The following is a 20,027-nucleotide window of genomic DNA, read 5'->3' on the forward strand; positions in this document are numbered from 1 at the left end:
AGTCCCAATTTATTTTTAATATCAGAGATCAGACCTCTACTCTTGCCTGATGTGTCTAAAACAAAAAGGGGGAACTGTAGAGAGCTGCGGAATGCTATGCCCTAAAGATGGAGCTGGTTTCTGTCTTCCACCTTCCCGATGGTGAGTGCTCTCTGTCACGAACAATTCCACATTTGGCTAAGGCTGAGGATCTGGCTTGCTTCCATGTATGTGGACCTATCTGCATTGCCCACGTGGCACGCCTGGGTTGGCTACCCAGAGGCTATTTAAGCTGTGGGCTGGCTTTCCCCAGGGTCCAAGGATTGTTCAAGGTTCCTTAATAAACTGCATTGAAAAAAAAAAACAAAAACCAGAATTGCTAAAGCAATCCTCTGCAATAAAAGATCTTCTGGAGGTATCTCCATCCCTGATCTCAAGCTGTACTATAGAGCAACAATACTAAAAACTGCATGATACTGGCATAGAAACAGACTGGTGGATCAATGGAATCGAATAGAAGACCCTGAAATAAACCCACACACTATGGACACCTGATCTTTGACAAAGATGTCAAAACCATTCAATGGAAAAAAAGACAGCATCTTCAACAAATGGTGCTGGTCTAAGTGAATGTCTACATGTAGGAAAATGCATATAGACCCATATTTATTGCCCTGCACAAAACTAAAGTCCAAGTGGATGAAAGACCTCAACATAAAACAAGACACACTAAACCTGTTAGAAGAAAAAGTGGAGAAGAGCATGGAACTCATTGGCGCAGGAGACAACTTCCTGAACAGAACACCAACAGTTCAGGCTCTAAGATCAACAATCAATAAATGGGACCTCATGAAAGTGAAAAGCTTCTGTAAAGCTGTCATCAGAACAAAACGATTACCTACAGATTGGGAAAGGATCTTCACCAACCCTATATATGACAGAGGGCTAATATCCACTATATGTAAAGAACTAAAGAAGTTGAAAAGCAACAAATCAAGTAATCTAATTAAAAAATGGAGAACAGAGCTAAACAGAGAATTCTCGATAGAGGAATATTGAATGGCAGAGAAACACTTAAATGCTCAACATCATTAGTCATCAGGGAAATGCAAATCAAAATGACTGTGAGATTTCACCTTACACCCATCTGAATGGCTAAGATCAAAACTCAAATGACAACACATGCTGGAGAGGATGTGGAGAAAGGGGAATCCTCCACTGCTGGTGGGAATGTAAACTTGTACAACCAGTTTGGAAATCAATCTGGCACTATCTCAGACAAATAGGAATAGTGCTTCCTTAAGATCCCACTATACCACTCATAGGCACATATCCAAAAGAAGCTCAAATACACAATAAGGACATTTGCTCAACCATGTATAGCAGCTTTATTTGTAATAGCCAGAAGCTGGAAACAGCCCAGATGGCCCTCAACTGAGGAATGGATACAGAAATTGTGGTACAGCTACACAATGGAATATTACTCAGCAATAAAAAACAAGGGAATAATGAAATTTGCAGGTAAAAGGTGGGAACTGGAAAAGATTATCCTGAGTGAGCTATCCCAGAAGCAGAGATATGCACATAGTATATACTCACTCATATAGACAAAAAATACAGGATAAACCTACTAAAATCTGTACACCTTAAGAAACTAATTAAGAGGGAGGACTCTGGCTAAAATGTTCAATCCCCATCCAGAAAGGCAAAGAAGATGGATATCAGAAGAAGGAGAAAACAGGGAACAAGTCAGGAGCCTGACACAGAGGACCTCTGAAAGGCTCTAACCTGCAGGCTATCAAAGCAGATGCTGAGACTTATGGCCAGCTTTTGGGCAGAGTGCAGGGAATCTTATGAAAGAAGTGGGAAATAGTAAGATCTAGAGAGGACAGGAGCTCCACAAGGAGAGCAACAGAACCAAAATATCTGAGCACAGGGGTCTTTCCTGAGACTGATACTCCAACCAAGGACCACACATGGAGATAACCTAGAACTCTTGCACAGATGTAGCCCATGGCAGTTCAGTGTCTAAGTGGGTTCCATAGTAATGGAAACAGGGATTGTCTCTGACAGGAACTTATTGGCCTGCTCTTTGATCACCTCCCCCTGAGGGGGGGAGCAGCCTTACCAGCCACAGAGGAAGACAATGCAGACACTCCTGATGAGACCTAGTAGACTAGGATCAAAAGGAAGGAAAAGAAGACCTCCTCTATCAGTGGACTTGGGAAGGGACATTCGTGGAGAAGGAGGATGAAGGGAGGAACTGGGAAGGGAAGATGGAGGGAGGATACAAAGTGAATAAAGTGTAATTAATAAAAAATTAAAAAAAACAATAACAGTAAAAAAAGAGAAATCCATGGGCATACTCCACAATTTCTTGATCTTGAGGATTATATGGAATACCTGTTTTATGATTTATATTCATTTGTGCACAAAAACACTGAAAAGCTTGACTAATATATGCAGTACCATTATTAGTCTTTATAATGGATGGAATACCAAATGTAGCAAAACATTTTAAGCAATCACTTATAACGTGTTTGGTAGCTTTTCCTTCTAAGTGAGTTGCCATGATAAATCCTGCGAAAGTATCAATTGTTACGTGAACATATTTTAGTTTTCCAAATTCTGGAGTATGAGTAATGTCTATTTGTTGTTTAGAATTGTTTAATTAAATTAACTTTATGTTACAGATTTTAAACATACCCAATGACCAATAATCTGTGGCCAAGACATATTGAACATGGTAAACTTATATATTCAAGACAGACAGACAAAACACCTTGCTATTTGTTGCATCCAATTTCTTATGACCACAGAAGCTTTATAGCATAATTAACCATTCACTTTCTTACTGGAAAAACTGAGAAGTGGCCCCCACTTTTTTTTTCTAACTGGAGTGGAGTGATTTTAGCTGTTGCTTGACACTGCTCAGCAGATTGTAACTTCAATAATAAATGATCTTAATGATCTTCTCCTGTCATACATTCTCTTACTAATTTCTTCCAGTCCACTGGGCAGAGAGCCTCAGTAGACAAGGACTCTAACAGAGCTTGAGTAAAGGGTGCTGTAGGACCATATTAAGCACATGCAATTTTCAATTCTTTTCATTGTTTAAAAGGTATAGGAGTACAGACTCTCACCATATTACCCTGTCCATCAGTCTGCTCTAGAACTGGAAAAAACATAAAACTCAGTTATATCTTCTCCTTTCTGCCTAGCTTGTTGTAAAGAAGCTTGTTAAGGGAATACAGTTGCCTGCACACTTGTCTTTTGAGTGACAGCAACTGTAGCCATCCCAGGAGGAGGGTCTAAGCCTGCAATCAATTAGGAAGTTAGAGTGGTAGATTGAGCCTCATTTTTCCTAATAGTTAATTCTCCAATTTTTCTGTTTATTTCCTCCAAGCCCCATTCCAACTTTTTAATTTCTTTTTGCCAAAACTTAAGTTTTTTAACACTCATAGCCCGAATCAGAGGGTATCTCTAAAAATAATACTGAGCTGCTTCTTCCTCCAACTCTGCAACCTGTCTAAGTCATCCTCAAAGTCTTCTTCCAACAAGAAATTATCATTAGAAAGGACATATAACTCTTCTGGAGGAGCTGATGGTTTAACCTCATTTTGTCTCAAAGCCTCCCATTTTTCTTTCCTCTGTTTCTCTAACCCCAAAAGTTTCACTTTCTCAGTCCTGTACTGCATAAACAGACTATTTCTAATTAAATTCCATACCAAAAAAAAAAAAAAAAACCATTAGGCTACTGCTTTGTCCCATTTTTTTTACTCTTGAACTTTACTCACCACATCCTTTTCTCTTTATGATCTGAGTGTGCCAACACCTGCAGTGTCCTCCACTACTTTCCCATATTTCAACATCCCTGTTTGGTCCCCAAACTTCTGGAGCCCACCAGCAGAGTTGAGTAGTTCTTGAGTGGGGAGTGAGGATTGAAAGAAAATTAAAAACAAAAAACAAAACAAACAAACAAACAAAAAAAAAAACAAGATACTGCACATGGGATCTGTTTGAGAGGCCTTCCGGTAAGAACTAGGCACTCAGTTAGTTCCACAGTCCCTTTTTATAGTCAGAGAAAAGCACTTTGATACAATCAAGTTCATCAAGAAGTCAAACTTGTTTACCTCAACCACCTGTTTGTGTGATCCTTATACAAACAAAAGGAAGTGACCTTGGCAACACATCCTGTCTATCCCTGTCTCTAAGTGAAGGCCAGTGTGAAAACATGTTTTTCACTGACTTCATGAAACTGAAAAGCTTCTGTAAGGCAAGGGACACTGTTAATATAACAAAACAACAGCCTTCAGCTTGGGAAAATATCTTCACCAACTCCTTATTAGATAAATGATTAATATGAAAACATATGAAGAACTCAAGAAATTAAACACCCACAAACTAAATAATTCAGTTAAAAATGGGGTATAGAGCTAAACAGAGTCTCAACAGAGGACTCTTGAATAGCTGAGAAACACTCAAAAATGCTCAAGGTCATTAGTCATTAGGAAAACGCAAATCAAAATGACTCTGAGATTCCAACTTATACCCATCAGAATGGCTAAGATCAAAACCTCAAGTGACAGCACATGCTCGTGAGGTTGTAGAGACACTCCTCCATTGCTGGTAGGTGTGCCAACTTATATAACCACTTTGAAAATCAATCTGATGCTTTCTCATAAAATTGGCAACATGTCTACCTCAAGACCCAGCTATACCACTATTGTGTGTAAACCCAAGAGATGCTCTACCATACAACAAGGACACTTGCTCAACTATGTTCATAGCTGCTTTATTCATAATAGCCAGAAACTGGAAACAACCCAGATGTACCTCTACATGATGGAATACTGATATTAAAAACAAGGACATAAAGAAATTTGTAGACAAACAGATGGATCTGGAAAAACATCACCCTGAGTGAGGCAATTCAGACTCAGAAAGGCAATCATAATCTATGCTCACTTATAAGCAGATATTAGCCATGTAATACAGGATAACCATACTCCAATACACAGACCTAAAGAAGATAATAACAAGAAGCTCCTTGGGGCAGATGCTTAATTCTCATTTAGAAGGGCAAGTAGACTAGACACCAGAAGTGGTTAAAGAGAGGGAACAGGACAAGAGCCCACCATAGATGTCCTCTGAAGAACTTCACCTACCAGGATATCAAACAAGATGCTTAGATTCACAGCCAAACTTTGGGCAGAGCACAGAAAATCTTATGGAAGAGTTGGGGGGAGGGATAAAAGAACCTAGAGGGAACAAGAGCTCCACAGGAACACCAACAGAGCCTACAAGTCTGTACCCTGGGGGTCCTGCAGAGACTGATACACCAATAAAGAACCATGCATGGAGCAGGGGCTGTCTCTGATATGGACTCTGTTGCCTGCTCCTGCATTACTTCACCCCCTGGATCACTTGCCAGACCACAGAGGAAGATGATGCAAGCAATCCAGATGAGACTTGATAGATAGGGATTAGTTTGTAGGGGAGGAGGGCTCCCTCTTTTTGAGAATTAGAGAAAGGTGACTGGGGGAGGGAAGAGAAGGGAGGGTGTGACCAGGATGAGACAAGAGACAGGGATACAATTGGGATGTAAATTAAATAAATTTTAAAGAATAACTAAATATAGTATCTGCCAGGAATGAGAGAGCTAGTGTACATCACAAACTCGACAGCAAATGTGGTTGAATGCACAAGCCCTATAGGAGATTAGGAAAGGTAAAATCACAGCATAGACATCGTGAGTAGGAGAAGACAAGGAACAGGACAGGAGCCTTCCACAGGGGTCCTCTGAAAGACTCTACCCATCAGGGTATTGAAGGAGATGCTGAGACCCATAGCCAAACTTTGGGCAGAGTGCAGAAAACCTTATAGAAGAAGGGAGATAGGAATTCCACAAGGAGAACAGCAGAGCTAAAAAAGCTGGGCCAGGGGGCCCTGCAGAGACCGATACTCCAACCAAGGGCCATGCATGGTCAGCACCTAGGCCACCTGCTCAGAGGAAGCCCATAGGCTGGGGATACCCTTTTTATTGATAAAATTTGTTCATTTACAATTACATGTGTGTAGTGTTTACTCTCCCTCACCATCTCCTGCCTCTCTCCTTCTGAAGTTGCCTGCCCTTCTTACTAGAAGTCATTTGTCCACACCTCTGTCTTTTTGTTTTGTTCTATAACTGAATAACTTTAAGTGTGGCAATCTGTTTGATCATGGGTTTGGAGTTATCCGTCGGATTTTCTTGTGTTCAGCAGAAGGTACTCAACTGCATACAATTTTATACTCCAAAATCCAACCATAGCTCATACTTCAGCGGGAAGGGTTAGGAGTCTGTGATTTCTTCCACCAGAAATACATTTTAAGTATTACTATAAGGACTTGAGTGTACAAATAAATTTTTACTAAAATGTCCAAAGCCCAAGCCCGAATGACAAGAAAAATATATTGCATAAGAAATGTGAGACATCAAATACCCTGACCCTTTGTCAACCCACAAAAGAAGTGCTTCAAGCAAACATAAAATATCAAAGGGGGAAGTAAGCTTTTCATTGTTTCATAGGACAAAAACCTCATCTCAGCAATTTTTCTTATGCTATAGAAATATTTATTTATTTATTCATATATTCACCTATGTGACACAACATGTATGCAGAGGTCAGAAGACAAAAATTTGGGGAGTTAGTTTTCTCCTTTCACATTGTGACTTGCTGAACAGCTGGAGTTATCAGGTTCGGTGGCAGGGGCTTTTATCCATGGGGCCATCACACAGACTCTGCTCCTTTTTTTTTTTTTAAATTGTGGGTTTATTTTCATGGCTGTTTTTCTCCTTTTAAAATATACACTATTAAATGTTCTGGCAATGGCAAATGTTACATTTGGTTTTACATAAATTATTTTTCTCATTTACCGTAATTTCTGGGGATCACAGGATAGAAGGGGAAACAGAACACCCTCATGACCAAGAAAGCTACTTTTCCTCCTGGTGTCATGAAAATCGGCTCGTTTCATTCTTTTATCTGTAAAATCTATTTACACCTGCTGCTCTTTACTTGTTTAATGCCCATGTAAATATCTTTAATGTGTGGAAATTGCTTTTTTAGAAGTTGTGGAACTGTGCCAGCAAGTTGGCTCATCAGGTAAAGGTACTTGCTGCCATGGCTGAAGATCTGAAAAGTAATTATGTACGACTCATGTCAGCATCTAATAAAGCACACACTTAGACTTTGCTCCTCTTGCTTCCCCTTCATTATACTGAAAGTATTTATATATCTTCACTGTGTCACATTTATGTAATTAATGCTTCAACAGGGGCTGTTTCAATCTTCATTTCATAAGTATATCTAAGAGCTTCCTAATGTGTTTTTTTAAATATGAGGCCTGTGAGCACAGATTGAGCATGGCACACAAATTTCTATGCAGAGATAACAACAGGATGCTCTTCTTGGGATACAAATAAAACACAGAAAAAAATTCCATGTCTTTCAAAAAAAAACTGGCCTTATAAGGTTCCTTAGCAGTAGATGCTTACCTAAAAATATAAGTTATCTGTCCAGGAACTCATTGGATGGTGAGCTCATAGGACCCAGGGGAGAACTCAAAGCTCTTATTTTGCTAAATGTGAATAGTAGCAAAGTGAGTTTAAATATTTGTAGATATGTTAATATATAAATAATCCTCTCAGTCCTCAGATATGATGCTTTTTCAGTGAATAGATGAGAGATAATATAGGAATTGATAACTTGTCAAAGTGTGAAGAATAACTGTCTATGAAGTGTTTAGCCCAAAATGAGGCATTTAAATCAAAAGATTCTAGGACTAGCATGAAAAAAAATGATGGAAAGAGTAAGATCAAGAAGTTTGGAAGGGTCTCCTGTCATTTGAACACAAAAGGGCCCCTCTACTTATAAGTTCACAACAGCTGTGACTATACAACACTTGCACAAGATCAAACAAGTTAACTCCCAGTCATGCAGGAGGAAAAGCTTCATAAGGCCTCAACTTTGGCTCTGGAACCTTTGGAATTTAATAGCGCCTGGAGAAGGGAGAATCTATTTGTTTAAGGGTATGGCCCTTAGTAGGCTGATAATGCTCTTGTTCCAGTCAGTAACCTATGAATATGCAACCAGAGCTAAATGAGCTAAGAAGAATGGGGCAGAGACAGAGACAGAGAGAGGGGAGAGAGAAGAAAGGAAGGAAGGATTAATATCAGGTCATTGATGGGTGACTGAGTCTTTCAAATTTCTTCTTTTAGTAGGCATATCAAACACATGGAACCAAGAAATGACACTCAGCTCTCAGAATTCCTTCTTCTGGGATTTTCTGAAAATCAACCTCAAATTCGTTTTCTCATATTTGGACTTTTTCTCTGCATGTACCTAGCGACTATCTTTGGCAACCTATTCATCATCATGGCCATCATTGTAGACTCTTATCTGCACACACCCATGTATATCTTCCTCTCCAATCTATCCTTTGCTGATATATGCTTCACTTCCACCACTATTCCACAGATGCTGGTGAACATTCAGACACAGAACAAGGACATCACCTATGCATGCTGCATCACCCAGGTATATTTCTTACTACTTCTTTCAGTATTGGATGTCTTTCTGCTGACTGTGATGGCCTATGACCGCTATGTGGCTATCTGTCACCCCCTGCGTTACATGATCATCATGAACATAAGACGCTGTGGATTACTGATACTGGCATGCTGGATCATAAGTGTTCTGAATTCCTTGTTACTCAGCTTTTTGGTACTGCGGCTGTCATTCTGCACGGATGTAGAAATCCCTCACTTTTACTGTGAACTTAATCAGGTTGTACACCAGGCCTGTTCTGACACCTTTCTTAATGACATAGTCATTTACATTGCAGCCATGTAAATGTAAATGACTGTGTTTGAAAATGTTCTTTAGTTCACACACAATGGTACCACACACTATGGGTGTGTGTGTGTGTGTGTGTGTGTGTGTGTGTGTGTGTGTGACAGAATAACTTGCAGGAATGGACTATTCCCATCACAAGGGTCTCAGATAGTCATCTCAGCCTGTCAGACTTGGCAGTAGGTGCATTTACCCACTGAGTCATCTCCCTGACCATGTTCCTTCTGTTGAATTACAGGCTTATGTGTGTTGCTATGTTTTTCTTTTTAGAGTGTGCATTATTAAATGTCTCCACGATAGCGAATGTTACTTTTGGTTTGGGGTAAATTATTTTTCTCATTTACTATATTTTCTGGATGTCATGAGATAGAATAAGAGGCAGAACATCTGAATGACCAAGGAAGCTACTTTTCTTTCTGGTCTGATGGGAATCAGCTCATTTCATTGTTTTCATTTGTCAAATCTACGTACTTTTCCTATCCTCTTTCCTGAGCAGTTATTTAATTATTACATAAGCCTCTCATGTATGGAGACTCTATTTCTAAAAGTCATGGAATGGACCTTGAAGAAGGCTCACAGATGCAGGTGCTTGCTGCCATGCCTGATGACAAGAGTAGAGAACTGATCACCACTTCTGTCTGTGTGTGTAGCACACACACACACACACACCCATGCACACACACACAGACACATACTAAATGAGTGAATAAGTAAAATAATATAATAAAATTGCTAATGTCCTGAGAGGAGTAACAAGATATTCAGAGCAAGGGGGAGCAAAAGCCTAAGAGAAAGGATCGGGGGATATACCAAAATACATTGTATTCGTGAATCCATATATTAAAATAGAACCCATAGCATTTATGCACAATGAAATGTTTCTTGGAACAGAAAAGTCGACATGGCTTTAATGAAAGAGAAAGATGATGTGGCAGGGACAATTTGTCTTGTATGGCCAGGTGTAAGAATAAGTGGTTTTTGTTCAAGTTCCATGTGTATTTCTGTGAAAAAAAAATACTCAGAAAAGAAGAAGCTTCAAAGAGAAACAGGTTGATCCAGTTCAAAATTCTGCATTATGGTCCATTATAGCATAGAAGTGACACTGACAGGAACTTGAAGAAGCTAGCCACATCATAGCCACTATCAAGAACAATGGGAAACAAATAGGTATAGGGTGACTTACTCACTGGCTTTCTCCTATATTATATAGTTTAGAGCACCCCTATCTAGAAAGTGCTCCATCCACATGTTCTTCCCACATCAATTAATAAACAAGACAATCCTGTGCAGAGATGCCTACAGACCAACCTGATTTAGTCAATTCCTCAGTTAAGACTTTAAGTCCAGGTGATACTAGGTTGTGTCAAATTGACAGTTAAAAACTAAACACGACAAAATTTACATGACTCTCCCTGTCCTTTGGGAGGGTAGAAAGAGATAAAGAGAGAAGGATGGAGGGTGGGAGAGGCAAAAAGAGAAAAAGAGAGTGTGGGTTTTTGTGATTTAGCTGTGTAAAAGCAGGTTTTAGAGAAAGGAATCTTGAGGACTATCTGTTTAAGACCTGAACAAATTACAGAGGCTAGAATTCAAGGAAGTCTGTAGAATAAAAACAGATGCACTTCATTACAAGGAATTCCCATGGAATCAACTTGTTAATGTTCAAACACAGCAACACCTGTGTTTTGAAGTTTCCACATCAGTGAAGATTCCTAGGTCTTTTTTTGTGTGTGTGCCAGTGATGGAACCTATGTACATCAAACTTCTTAAGTAAAATTTATAATAGGGGTCTCACTATTATCCAGGCTGGTATCAAGTTTCCATGCTCATGCCATTTTCTGCCTCAACCTGTTTGGACAATTGTATTTACAGATGAGTACCATCAAATCAGGTTTATGCATCTGTTGGTATAATGTTCTTGTAGAGTGTATACAATTTACCGTGGTTTATTCAAATGTTGATTTCTCTACCCCACTCACTGGTTTCAATCTGGACATTGCATTGTGATGCTTATTCTAAGCATAGCCTGTCTCACCTTTGTGTAAGCATGCTACCTTTCTTTCTCTGTATTGTCAATAAAAACAACCAGCCAATGCTGAGCAATGAAGAGAATAGGGTGGGACATCCTGATCTGGAAGAGAGGAGAAAGAAGGGAGTGGGAGCAGAGATCTGAAAGAAGACCAAAAAACATCAAGAGAAATGAACCAGACCCAAGATATGACCAGACCGCATGTATAATGTGATAAAAACAGAATGGGAGGAAGCTATGCAGGTTTTGTGGGTAGAAGTTGACTCTGGGATAATTTGTTATAGTCAAAAAAGGTTGGATACACCATTGGCGCCATCTGGTATGATATATATTAAAGAAATATTTGCTTGTACTTAATCTTCATTTTATTTTAAGTATTTTGTTTGTCTTGACATTTCATCATTATCTAGATAATGTCTAGACATTGGCCATATTCAGCTTTTATTTCTTGAGTGCATCAAAGGAGTTTTAAATGAAATTTTATTTAGGATTTCTTATTTAAATAAAATATAATTCCATCATTTTCATCTCCCCCAATCTACTCTCCAGCTCCTCCCATGTTTCCTCTGCCTCTCAAAGTAATGACTTTTTTGTTTGTTATTTGTGTGTGTGCGTGTTTGTGTGTGTGTGTCTATAGATATATAGATGCAACTGGCTGAGCTTGTTAATTATTGCTTATATGTATATGATTTTAAGACCGAGCTTATGGACTTGGATAACCAAGCATTTACTTCCCCAGTAATATCTAGAAAATGCCCCAAATTCTCTAGTCCTCTGGATTTTACAATCTTTTTTCCCTATCTCCAGTGATGTTCCCTAAGAAATGCATGTAGTTGTGATGCATCCCTTAGGTTGGACATCTACAGTTAGTGATTCTTTGAGTTTTGACCAGTTGTGGCTTTCTGTAATAGTCTCTGTCTACTTAAAAAAAATGAGCTTCTTTAATGAAAGGTGGCAGCTCCACTTATCTGTGTCTCCATTCCAGGTGTGTGTGTTAAAAATCCAAATTAGGGGAGTGTTTATAATCAAGAGAGTCAAAAATGGAGCGTTGGCAGGAGAATGTCACAGTCCTAAAGTTCATTTGATATACAGACTTTTGGCAGATGTTGAGTATAACACAGGATTACTAATCAGAAATAACACAATAAATAAATCTCAGGAGATTCATATAAAATAGAGAAATTAATTTTGCATCTCTACAGGATTGGGCTTGAAGGGTTACCTCATGGGTAGTGTGCCTGACTAAGTTGCTTGGCCAAGAACCTGTTGGCTAGGACATTCATGGGTTCCAGGGTAAAAACCTACTGCTGTTGTTTTGAACATAAAATAACATAAGAACATAACATTTTCTTCTGAATATTTTTATAGTCAGTATGCCCATAAATCAGTAAAATTGTTAGTTTCCATCAGAAAGCTTCTTTTATCAATGCAGAGAGGATAATATAAAACTCATTACTGGGAAATTGTAGAGAAAAAATGTGTACAGAATACTCAGCTCTAAAAAAATTTCTATAGCACAGGTCACCCCACAGGCTCAGGGAACACCCCAGAAAAGGAAACAGATAGTAAGATGCTGAGAACAGGAAAGACTGCTGTAAAATAGTGGCTTCTGGATGTGACAAAGCCAGTGAACTAATTAACTTAGAGTAGCTATGGTGTCCTTCACATGGCCTGCACAAAATCAAACCAGTAAACATGCCTGCATGAGGAGGGAGGGGATGACAAGGCCTCATCTCTTGCTGAGGAGTCTTTTGCAGCTAATGGCTGCTGAGGAGATTCTGGTTTTTCCTAATGGCAGGTTGACCACGCCTCTGCCTCAGTGGATATCATCACACCCATGAATATATGGGTAGCACTAAAAGGGTACAGTGATCCATGCTATAAATTAAAGGAAGGAAGAAGGGAAGGAAAACTGAAGAATGGAGGTAAAGAGGGAGGGAGGGAACAGAAAAAGAAGAAAAGAAGGAGGAAGAATTGATGTCAGTTTATTGATGGGTCAACGAGTCCTTCCCAAATTCTTCTTTTAATAGGTATATCAAACACACATGGAACCAGGAAATGACACTCAGCTCTCAGAATTCCTTCTTCTGGGATTTTCAGAGAATCAGCCTCAAATTCAGCCTCTCATATTTGGACTGTTCCTGTCCATGTACCTAGTGACTGTCTTTGGCAACCTATTCATCATCATGGCCATCATTGTAGACTCCCACCTGCACACACCCATGTATATCTTCATCTCCAATCTGACCTTTGTGGACATCTGCTTCACTTCCACCACTGTTCCACAGATGCTGGTGAATATTCAGACACAGAGCAAGGTCATCACCTATGCATGCTGCATCACCCAGATGTACTTCTTACTGCTTTTTTCAGGGTTAGATATCTTTCTGCTGACTGTGATGGCCTATGACCGCTATGTGGCCATCTGTCACCCCCTGCATTACATGATCATCATGAACACAAGACGCTGTGGATTACTGGTACTGGCATGCTGGATAATAGGTGTTCTGAATTCCTTGTTACACAGCTTTTTGGTGCTATGGCTATCATTCTGCACAAACTTGGAAATTCCTCACTTTTACTGTGAACTTAATCAGGTTGTACATTAGGCCTGTTCTGACACCTTTCTTAATGACATAGTCATTTACATTACAGCCATGTTACTGGCTGTGGGCCCTCTCTCTGGTATCCTTTACTCCTACTCTAAGATAGTGTCCTCCATTAGGGCAATCTCCTCAGCTCAGGGCAAGTACAAAGCATTTTCAACCTGTGCATCTCACCTGACAGTGGTCTCCTTATTTTATTGCACCCTCCTGGGAGTGTACCTCAGTTCTGCTGTGACACAAAACCCACATGATACTGCAATGGCTTCATTGATGTACACAGTGGTCACCCCCATGCTGAACCCATTTATCTATAGTCTAAGGAATAATGACATGAAGAAGGCTCTTAAAATAGTTTTATGGCAGATAACTAGAAAAAGACCAATGGACTTACCTTCATAGTTGTATACTCATGTTTGTGGGACACAGGATTATAGAATTAACAATTGTAGTCCATTAGTCATATATTGTGATAAAACTTACTTTCCCTATTTCCTCTAATTTCTTTATTATATCAGCTTTCTCATACAATTGCTTTTTTTTAAGTGAAGCTTAGTGTTTCTTTCTGGTATCTATGTTTTACTTTGTCATGTTTTCTTTTCTTAAATAAAAATACCCATCCTTGGATCAAATCCTCTAGAAACTTCTAACCAGGAAATAACTGAGACTTCTTTTTTTTAATTAAATTTATTTATTTATTCATTTTACATCAGGATCTCAGCCCCCTCCTCCTTTCCACATTGTCCCACGAGGCCCACTCTCTTCCCCACTTACCCCCTACCCTTCTCTTCAGAAAAGGGGAGCTACCCACCATCCGTCCCTGGCACACCAAGTCATATCAGCACCAAACTCATCCTCTTCTGCCAATGCCAGACAAAACATCCCAGTTAGGGGAAAGTGATTCAAAATCAGATAACAGAGTCCATGTCAGAGACAACACTCACTCTCTTTGCTAGGGGACCCACATGAAAACCAAGATTCTCATTAGTTACATATATGTTGGAGGTCTAGGTCCAGTTGATGCATGCTCTTTAGTTGGTGCTTCAATCTCTTTGAGGCCCTATGTGCCTAGGGTAGATGAATCTGTTGGTCTCCTTGAGGAGTTCTTGTCCCCTCCACAAACTTCTATCCTTGCCCCCACCCTTCCACAAGATTCCCCAAGCTCAGCCTATTGTTTGGCTATGGGTCTCAGCATCTGTTTCAATCTGCTTGTGGGTGGACCCTCTCAAAAGACAGTTATGCTAGAATCTTGTCTTCAACATAGCAGAGTATCATTAATAGAGTCAGAGGTATCTCTTAAGAATTATTTATTTTAGAATAACAAGTGATAATAACAAGAATAACTTTTACTAAACAGTATCTTTATGTTATGCTCCTCCTATAGACATAATTCCACTTGATAGGTAGGGTACACAAATTGTAGGGCATCCAATAACTTTAACAACACCCTTGAGTCAAATAAAGAGTTGTAAGAAAGGGTTGGGAGCAGATACACGGGAACTGTCTTCTGGTGTGACAGGGCTATTATGTTTATGAAAACACAGCATCTGTGGTTGCCTGTATAAAAACTGCATAAGCTCTCACTTTGTAGAAGTTTCCCCCAAGAATAGAACTGTCCATCTTGGAGGAAAGCCCGTTAGCACAAGATGTTTGCAGGGAGGTGAACAAACAGGATGTTCTAAGTGTAAGTGAAATATTTGTCCTACAGGGAAGCTTCTTAAATTTAGAAAGTAAACAACTCAAAATAGCTTCAGGAAGTTCATGAAACTGACTAGGCTCAGGAGACCTCTTCTTCTGCATACATGTATATAAGCAGTTAGGACTGTCAAGAGACACGTAGAGCCAAACTCTGCTGCTTAGATTACTCTCTAATAAATTAAGCTGCTTAGAAGGGGCTCAGACCAGCTGAGAATATTAAAAGAAGAGAGCAACAAACCTGCTTTTGAAATACTTGGAACCAATGAGCTGCCTGTGAAGAACACTCTTCAACCTGTCAAGCTGCCTACAGGTTAAGAACTATGCTCTAGTTTTTTAGTTTTCATGAGCTGTGGTTCACTTTGTTGATGTACCTGTCTTTGATTCATTTTTGCTCCTGTAAGTATGCCATCACCCACATTCCTGTAAGCAATATCAATAAAACTCTTTGGTTCACCAAGTTGAATGTTGGTTATACTTTTACTTTGATCTGTCCTGGATGCCCTATCTGGAGTAGGTAGGTATCTGTTCACATCTCATTGGCAAGAGTCTCAAAGAATACTTACCAGCTATCATTCTAGTGTTATGCCCAGTTTGTGAGACACACAAAGACCAACAGGAATTGATTTTGCTGCAAACACATGAGGGTTTAATACAAGCTTGAGCCCAGGGCACAAGCTCTCTGTAGAAACAGAGAAGTTTGCAGTCCTGAGGTCTGGGTACAGGGTTTTTAAAGGGCAAAACCACCATTGGTGAATTTCCAAGCCTTCTCCAAGATTTGGTCTATTTTAGAAACCAAGGCCATAATGATCCTGGCCCATCCATCTGGAGGGTATCTGCTCCTGTTAGGAAGGGGGAACAATTAGCACATCTTGTGATATTTCTTAGTAGCAGGGCTATATGACCTTGGTCACCAGCTAGGGGCTATTTGGGTGCATTGCCAGGCAGCAGACTCTCTCAATGGCAAGCCTGGTTACTTTTCTGTAACAGGGCAAGTCTGTTTTAACTTGCCAGCTTATTTGTCTAAACTTGTGCCCAGGGCCACATCATGTTGCCCCAGAAATTTAATTTCAAATTTTGGACCTCTTATTTCCCCCTTTTTGTGAGGATACTGTCTCAAATCCTCAAGATTTGTTCAGAGTATTTAACCTTATGTTGAGGGACCCTATTAATATATCATTTCAGCCTATGAGGTGCAATTAGGGGCAAAAGGTCTCTTCTTCTGAAACCTCTTCAATTTTAACAATAGGACCATTTGCATCAGTAGTTAGGAAGGCTGAAATGCCAGTCAAAGGCCAGGCAATGAGGCAGTCCTCAGAAGTATCTGGTTAGTTGATCCACCTGAAGAGGAAGAGAACAATCATGTCCAGATCTCAGCTTGCAGTCCGTAGCTGATCCCCAAATGGAGTCTGTCAACCAGGTGAAAATCTGCTGAGACAAATTCTTCTTCTAGAGACAGAAGTTAAAATTTGTCTAGTAATTACGGAAAGTGAAGATTCCCAGACCAAGGGAAGAACTCATCTGGGGAAAATTTGAGCTATTCCAGATCCAGGTCTTCTGACTTTTTGATTTCCTGAAATTCATATGAATTTTAGTTTACAAAAGGAAGTATATTAGTATTACCATTGTATTGAGATATATACTTTAGAAAAATGAGGTAAAAAGTGTCTACCAGACAGCGGAAGTAGACTCATGCCATTAAGGCCTAATAAAAGCTATGGCTTTTGGGTTAGATAACACATTAGACAAAAGGTTTTAGCATGATGAGAAGTAAACTTTACCTCTATCTCCAGAAGACAATGAAAAGGAAATTAAAATCTCAAGCTTGTGACTGGATAATAAGCAGTCAGTGTTCCATCAGCTTACCCCAAATCTATTGATCAATGTCATAACTCTGAACTTCTGAAATCTTATAATGATATAAGCACATTAATAGCAGAGAGGGGGAGAGAAATCTGAAATATTTCCTATTTTAATATGCTTTAAATTATTTTTATATTATTATAATTTATATTAATATATCTTTAAACATTTATTTATACCTTTTAATCTTTTTTGCATTTGCCAACTTTGAAACATTTTCCTAGACTCTTAAATAATTTTTATATCCTCATAACTTAAATTTTCATATATTCTCTGACCTTACATAAACTTTGCATCTTTCTATCCAGTTATTCATCATGAGACACAGGCAATTAACATGAAGCCAGTGAGCAAGGCAAACCTCTTTGCCTTTCTAAATAAAAGATCTAGTACCTAGTAGTTCTAAATAGCTAATGAACTGAAGAATGAGCTAGCAGTGGATCTAATTGTTTGCTCTTTAGCTGCAAAGCTACCATTAGCTTAGCTTAGCCATCAATGTGATCAGAGACCTGAGATGGATAATTATAAGCCAAATAAATGTACCAGTCTATGTACCAATCAAAATGAGAGTGACAACTAGTCAGTCCACCACCTAGGCAGTTGTCCCTAGCTCCTATGGTCTTATGTCATCATGAACAGAGGCAGTCTGGTCATCAGGCACAGAAGATGAGAGACTGACTCTGTGGAAAAAGAACATGAGAGATTGACCTTACTTTGCATTCAGCAACATGACACAATGGCTCTCCAGGTGTCCACAGTTTAGGTTGGGCCCTAGTGGTGAGCCAGGTGGGGCACTCTCGCCCAGAGGTTATCATACCACAATCCAGAGTTGCATTGTCTATCGTTGTGCCCAAATATTCCTGCAGTTCATAGGGAGCTACTGCCAGCATTTTGGGACTCTGTCATAATAAGCTTACACATATTAAATGCCATATTCATCAGGTCTCTGACAAGCTTCTTCAAGCCAGCATATCTGAGTTATTCTTTTTCTATCTTTATCTGGTCTAAATTGCATCCTATAAAACAGAATGTTATAATCTCTAATTCTGGCATATTCCTTAGATGAGTATTATAGGACCATATCTATTTTAAGTATATCTATATAGGCAAACGTTGTAGTTACCCATCATAGACTTAACCTTGAAAACAGAAACAAAAGACTAGGTAAAGCTCAATCTTGTAATCAACCGCAGTCATTAAATATCTTTCTGAACTAAAATCAAAGCAAAACCCTCAATCAGATACAGTTCACTGAGGGACTAGCAAGTCTTACCGATCCTACCATATTGCATTGAAGAAACACCAGACTTTTAAATGAAGGGCAACATATTTCAATGTTCTTTCTCAAATCATATTTTCAGGTATAAAAAAACAAAGCAAATACAGTTCATATGCCCTCTGGCTTTCCATACATACTCTGACCTTCTATAACATTTTATTTACGTTCCGGTTAAGCTTTTCTTAGCTCCAATCTTCTGGTTTAACCAGACATTTTTCTCTTGCTTTTCAGACAACATAAAAACTTCCATAAAATCCTTCTCATTATTTCTTCATTAAGTAATCCCATGGCTTATTACCATTGTGACATGATACACTGTAAAAACTGCAATTTTCTTAATTGGCTTAAACAATATGGCTTGGTTTAATTTAGTCAAATTAATAAAATTAATACAAAGATCTTTTGGCCTCTCCACAACAGGTTAAGAAACTGTCCCAACTTCTTTTTTTAATTTTTATTATAATATTTTATTTTTATTAATTACAATTTATTCCCTTTGTATCCCACCTATAACTCCCTCCATTGTTTCCTCCCAATCCCACCCTCCTTCCCTCTTCTCCACCCATGCCTCTCTGCCAGTCCGCTGATAAGGGAGGTCCTCCTACCATTCCCTCTGATGATAGACTAGCAGGTTTCAACAGGACTGGCTGCATTGTCTTCTTCTGTGGCTTGATAAGACTGCATCCCCCTCAGGGGGAAGTGATCAAAGGGCAGGCCAATCAGTTTATGTCAGAGACAGCCCCTGTTCCCTTCACTAGGCTGTTCCAACTTCTTTATTGGACTGCCCAGCATCATTATTTTAAAATGCCTGATAATCTGTAAATGACTCATAGCATTAAACATCCTTCAAAAAATGTTCATGCAACATTTTTAGATGAAATCTGTTTTTTGCAATATCAAAATAAAGTACCCTTTTTAGGAGTGAAGTCACAAAGCAAAACTATAATTTTAAAAGTCAAAACCCAGTTTTATCAGTGCAAACAATTCAGTGCCTCTAAAACTAATAACAAGTGTATTATTTTGATGTTATAAACTTTTACTGCCAGCAAGAAAAGTTCTTCTATACAAACACATGGAAGTGCAAATTTAATATCTTATATAAACAGAATTTCAAACTTTATTTTTTTATAAACCTGGTTTTTAAGACAGGACAGAAATTATGTAAAATCTTAACATATCCAATAACCAATAATCAGTAACCAAGACACACCAAACACAGGAAATTCTATATTCAAAACAGACAGACAGAACTATAAAACTTATTTGTACTTCTTTTAGCTGTAATTTCAAGGGAGGAACATCTTGCTACCCGTTGAATCCAATTCTTATGACCATAGAGACTTGTAGCTTTCTTACCTGAGAAGCTGCTGTTGCATCTTTAAAAGCTGCTTGTCTGCACAGAAGCCTCTCCATGGGTGGGCCACATTCCCAAGCAATCCAGGAATACCTCCACCACCAGAGATCAGAGATGTGGCAGAGACCTGCCAGACCAGGGCCTCCCAGAAATGGGCAAGACTTATGTCTAGGAAGTTAGAAGCACTCTGTCCCCTGGCATCCATCACAGTTCCACAGTGCAATACAAAGATTCACGAGCACAAGGAACAAAAATAGAAAGGCAAGCACAAACTAATGCCCATGTAGGCACTCTGTAAATTAAGCTCAGACTCATGGACCTTCAGATTCTCACT

The 20,027-nt window shown here is 39.1% G+C and overlaps 2 protein-coding genes across 2 annotated transcripts; both read left to right on the top strand.

Moving 5' to 3' along the window:
- The first annotated feature begins 8,255 nt into the window (after positions 1 to 8,255).
- Positions 8,256 to 8,873, top strand: LOC132648711 (olfactory receptor 7A17-like). Its single transcript, XM_060370915.1, has one exon. It carries the CDS (start codon positions 8,256 to 8,258, stop codon positions 8,871 to 8,873), a length of 618 nt encoding a protein of 205 aa, XP_060226898.1.
- Positions 8,874 to 12,555: 3,682 nt separating this feature from the next.
- LOC110559879 (olfactory receptor 7A17-like) lies at positions 12,556 to 13,904 on the top strand. The gene is given in 2 exon segments (XM_060370858.1): positions 12,556 to 12,565; positions 12,943 to 13,904. A coding segment is annotated over 1 exon segment (960 nt). The 5' UTR covers positions 12,556 to 12,565; positions 12,943 to 12,944.
- The last annotated feature ends 6,123 nt before the right edge of the window (positions 13,905 to 20,027 follow it).

This window comes from Meriones unguiculatus, chromosome 17, assembly GCF_030254825.1.
Source record: "Meriones unguiculatus strain TT.TT164.6M chromosome 17, Bangor_MerUng_6.1, whole genome shotgun sequence".
NCBI classification, from domain to species: domain Eukaryota; kingdom Metazoa; phylum Chordata; class Mammalia; order Rodentia; family Muridae; genus Meriones; species Meriones unguiculatus.

What these genes read in the sequence shown, in the direction of transcription:
- LOC132648711 (XM_060370915.1), top strand. Translation starts at nt 8,256, where the DNA reads ATGGAACCAAGAAATGACACTCAGCTCTCAGAATTCCTTCTTCTGGGA.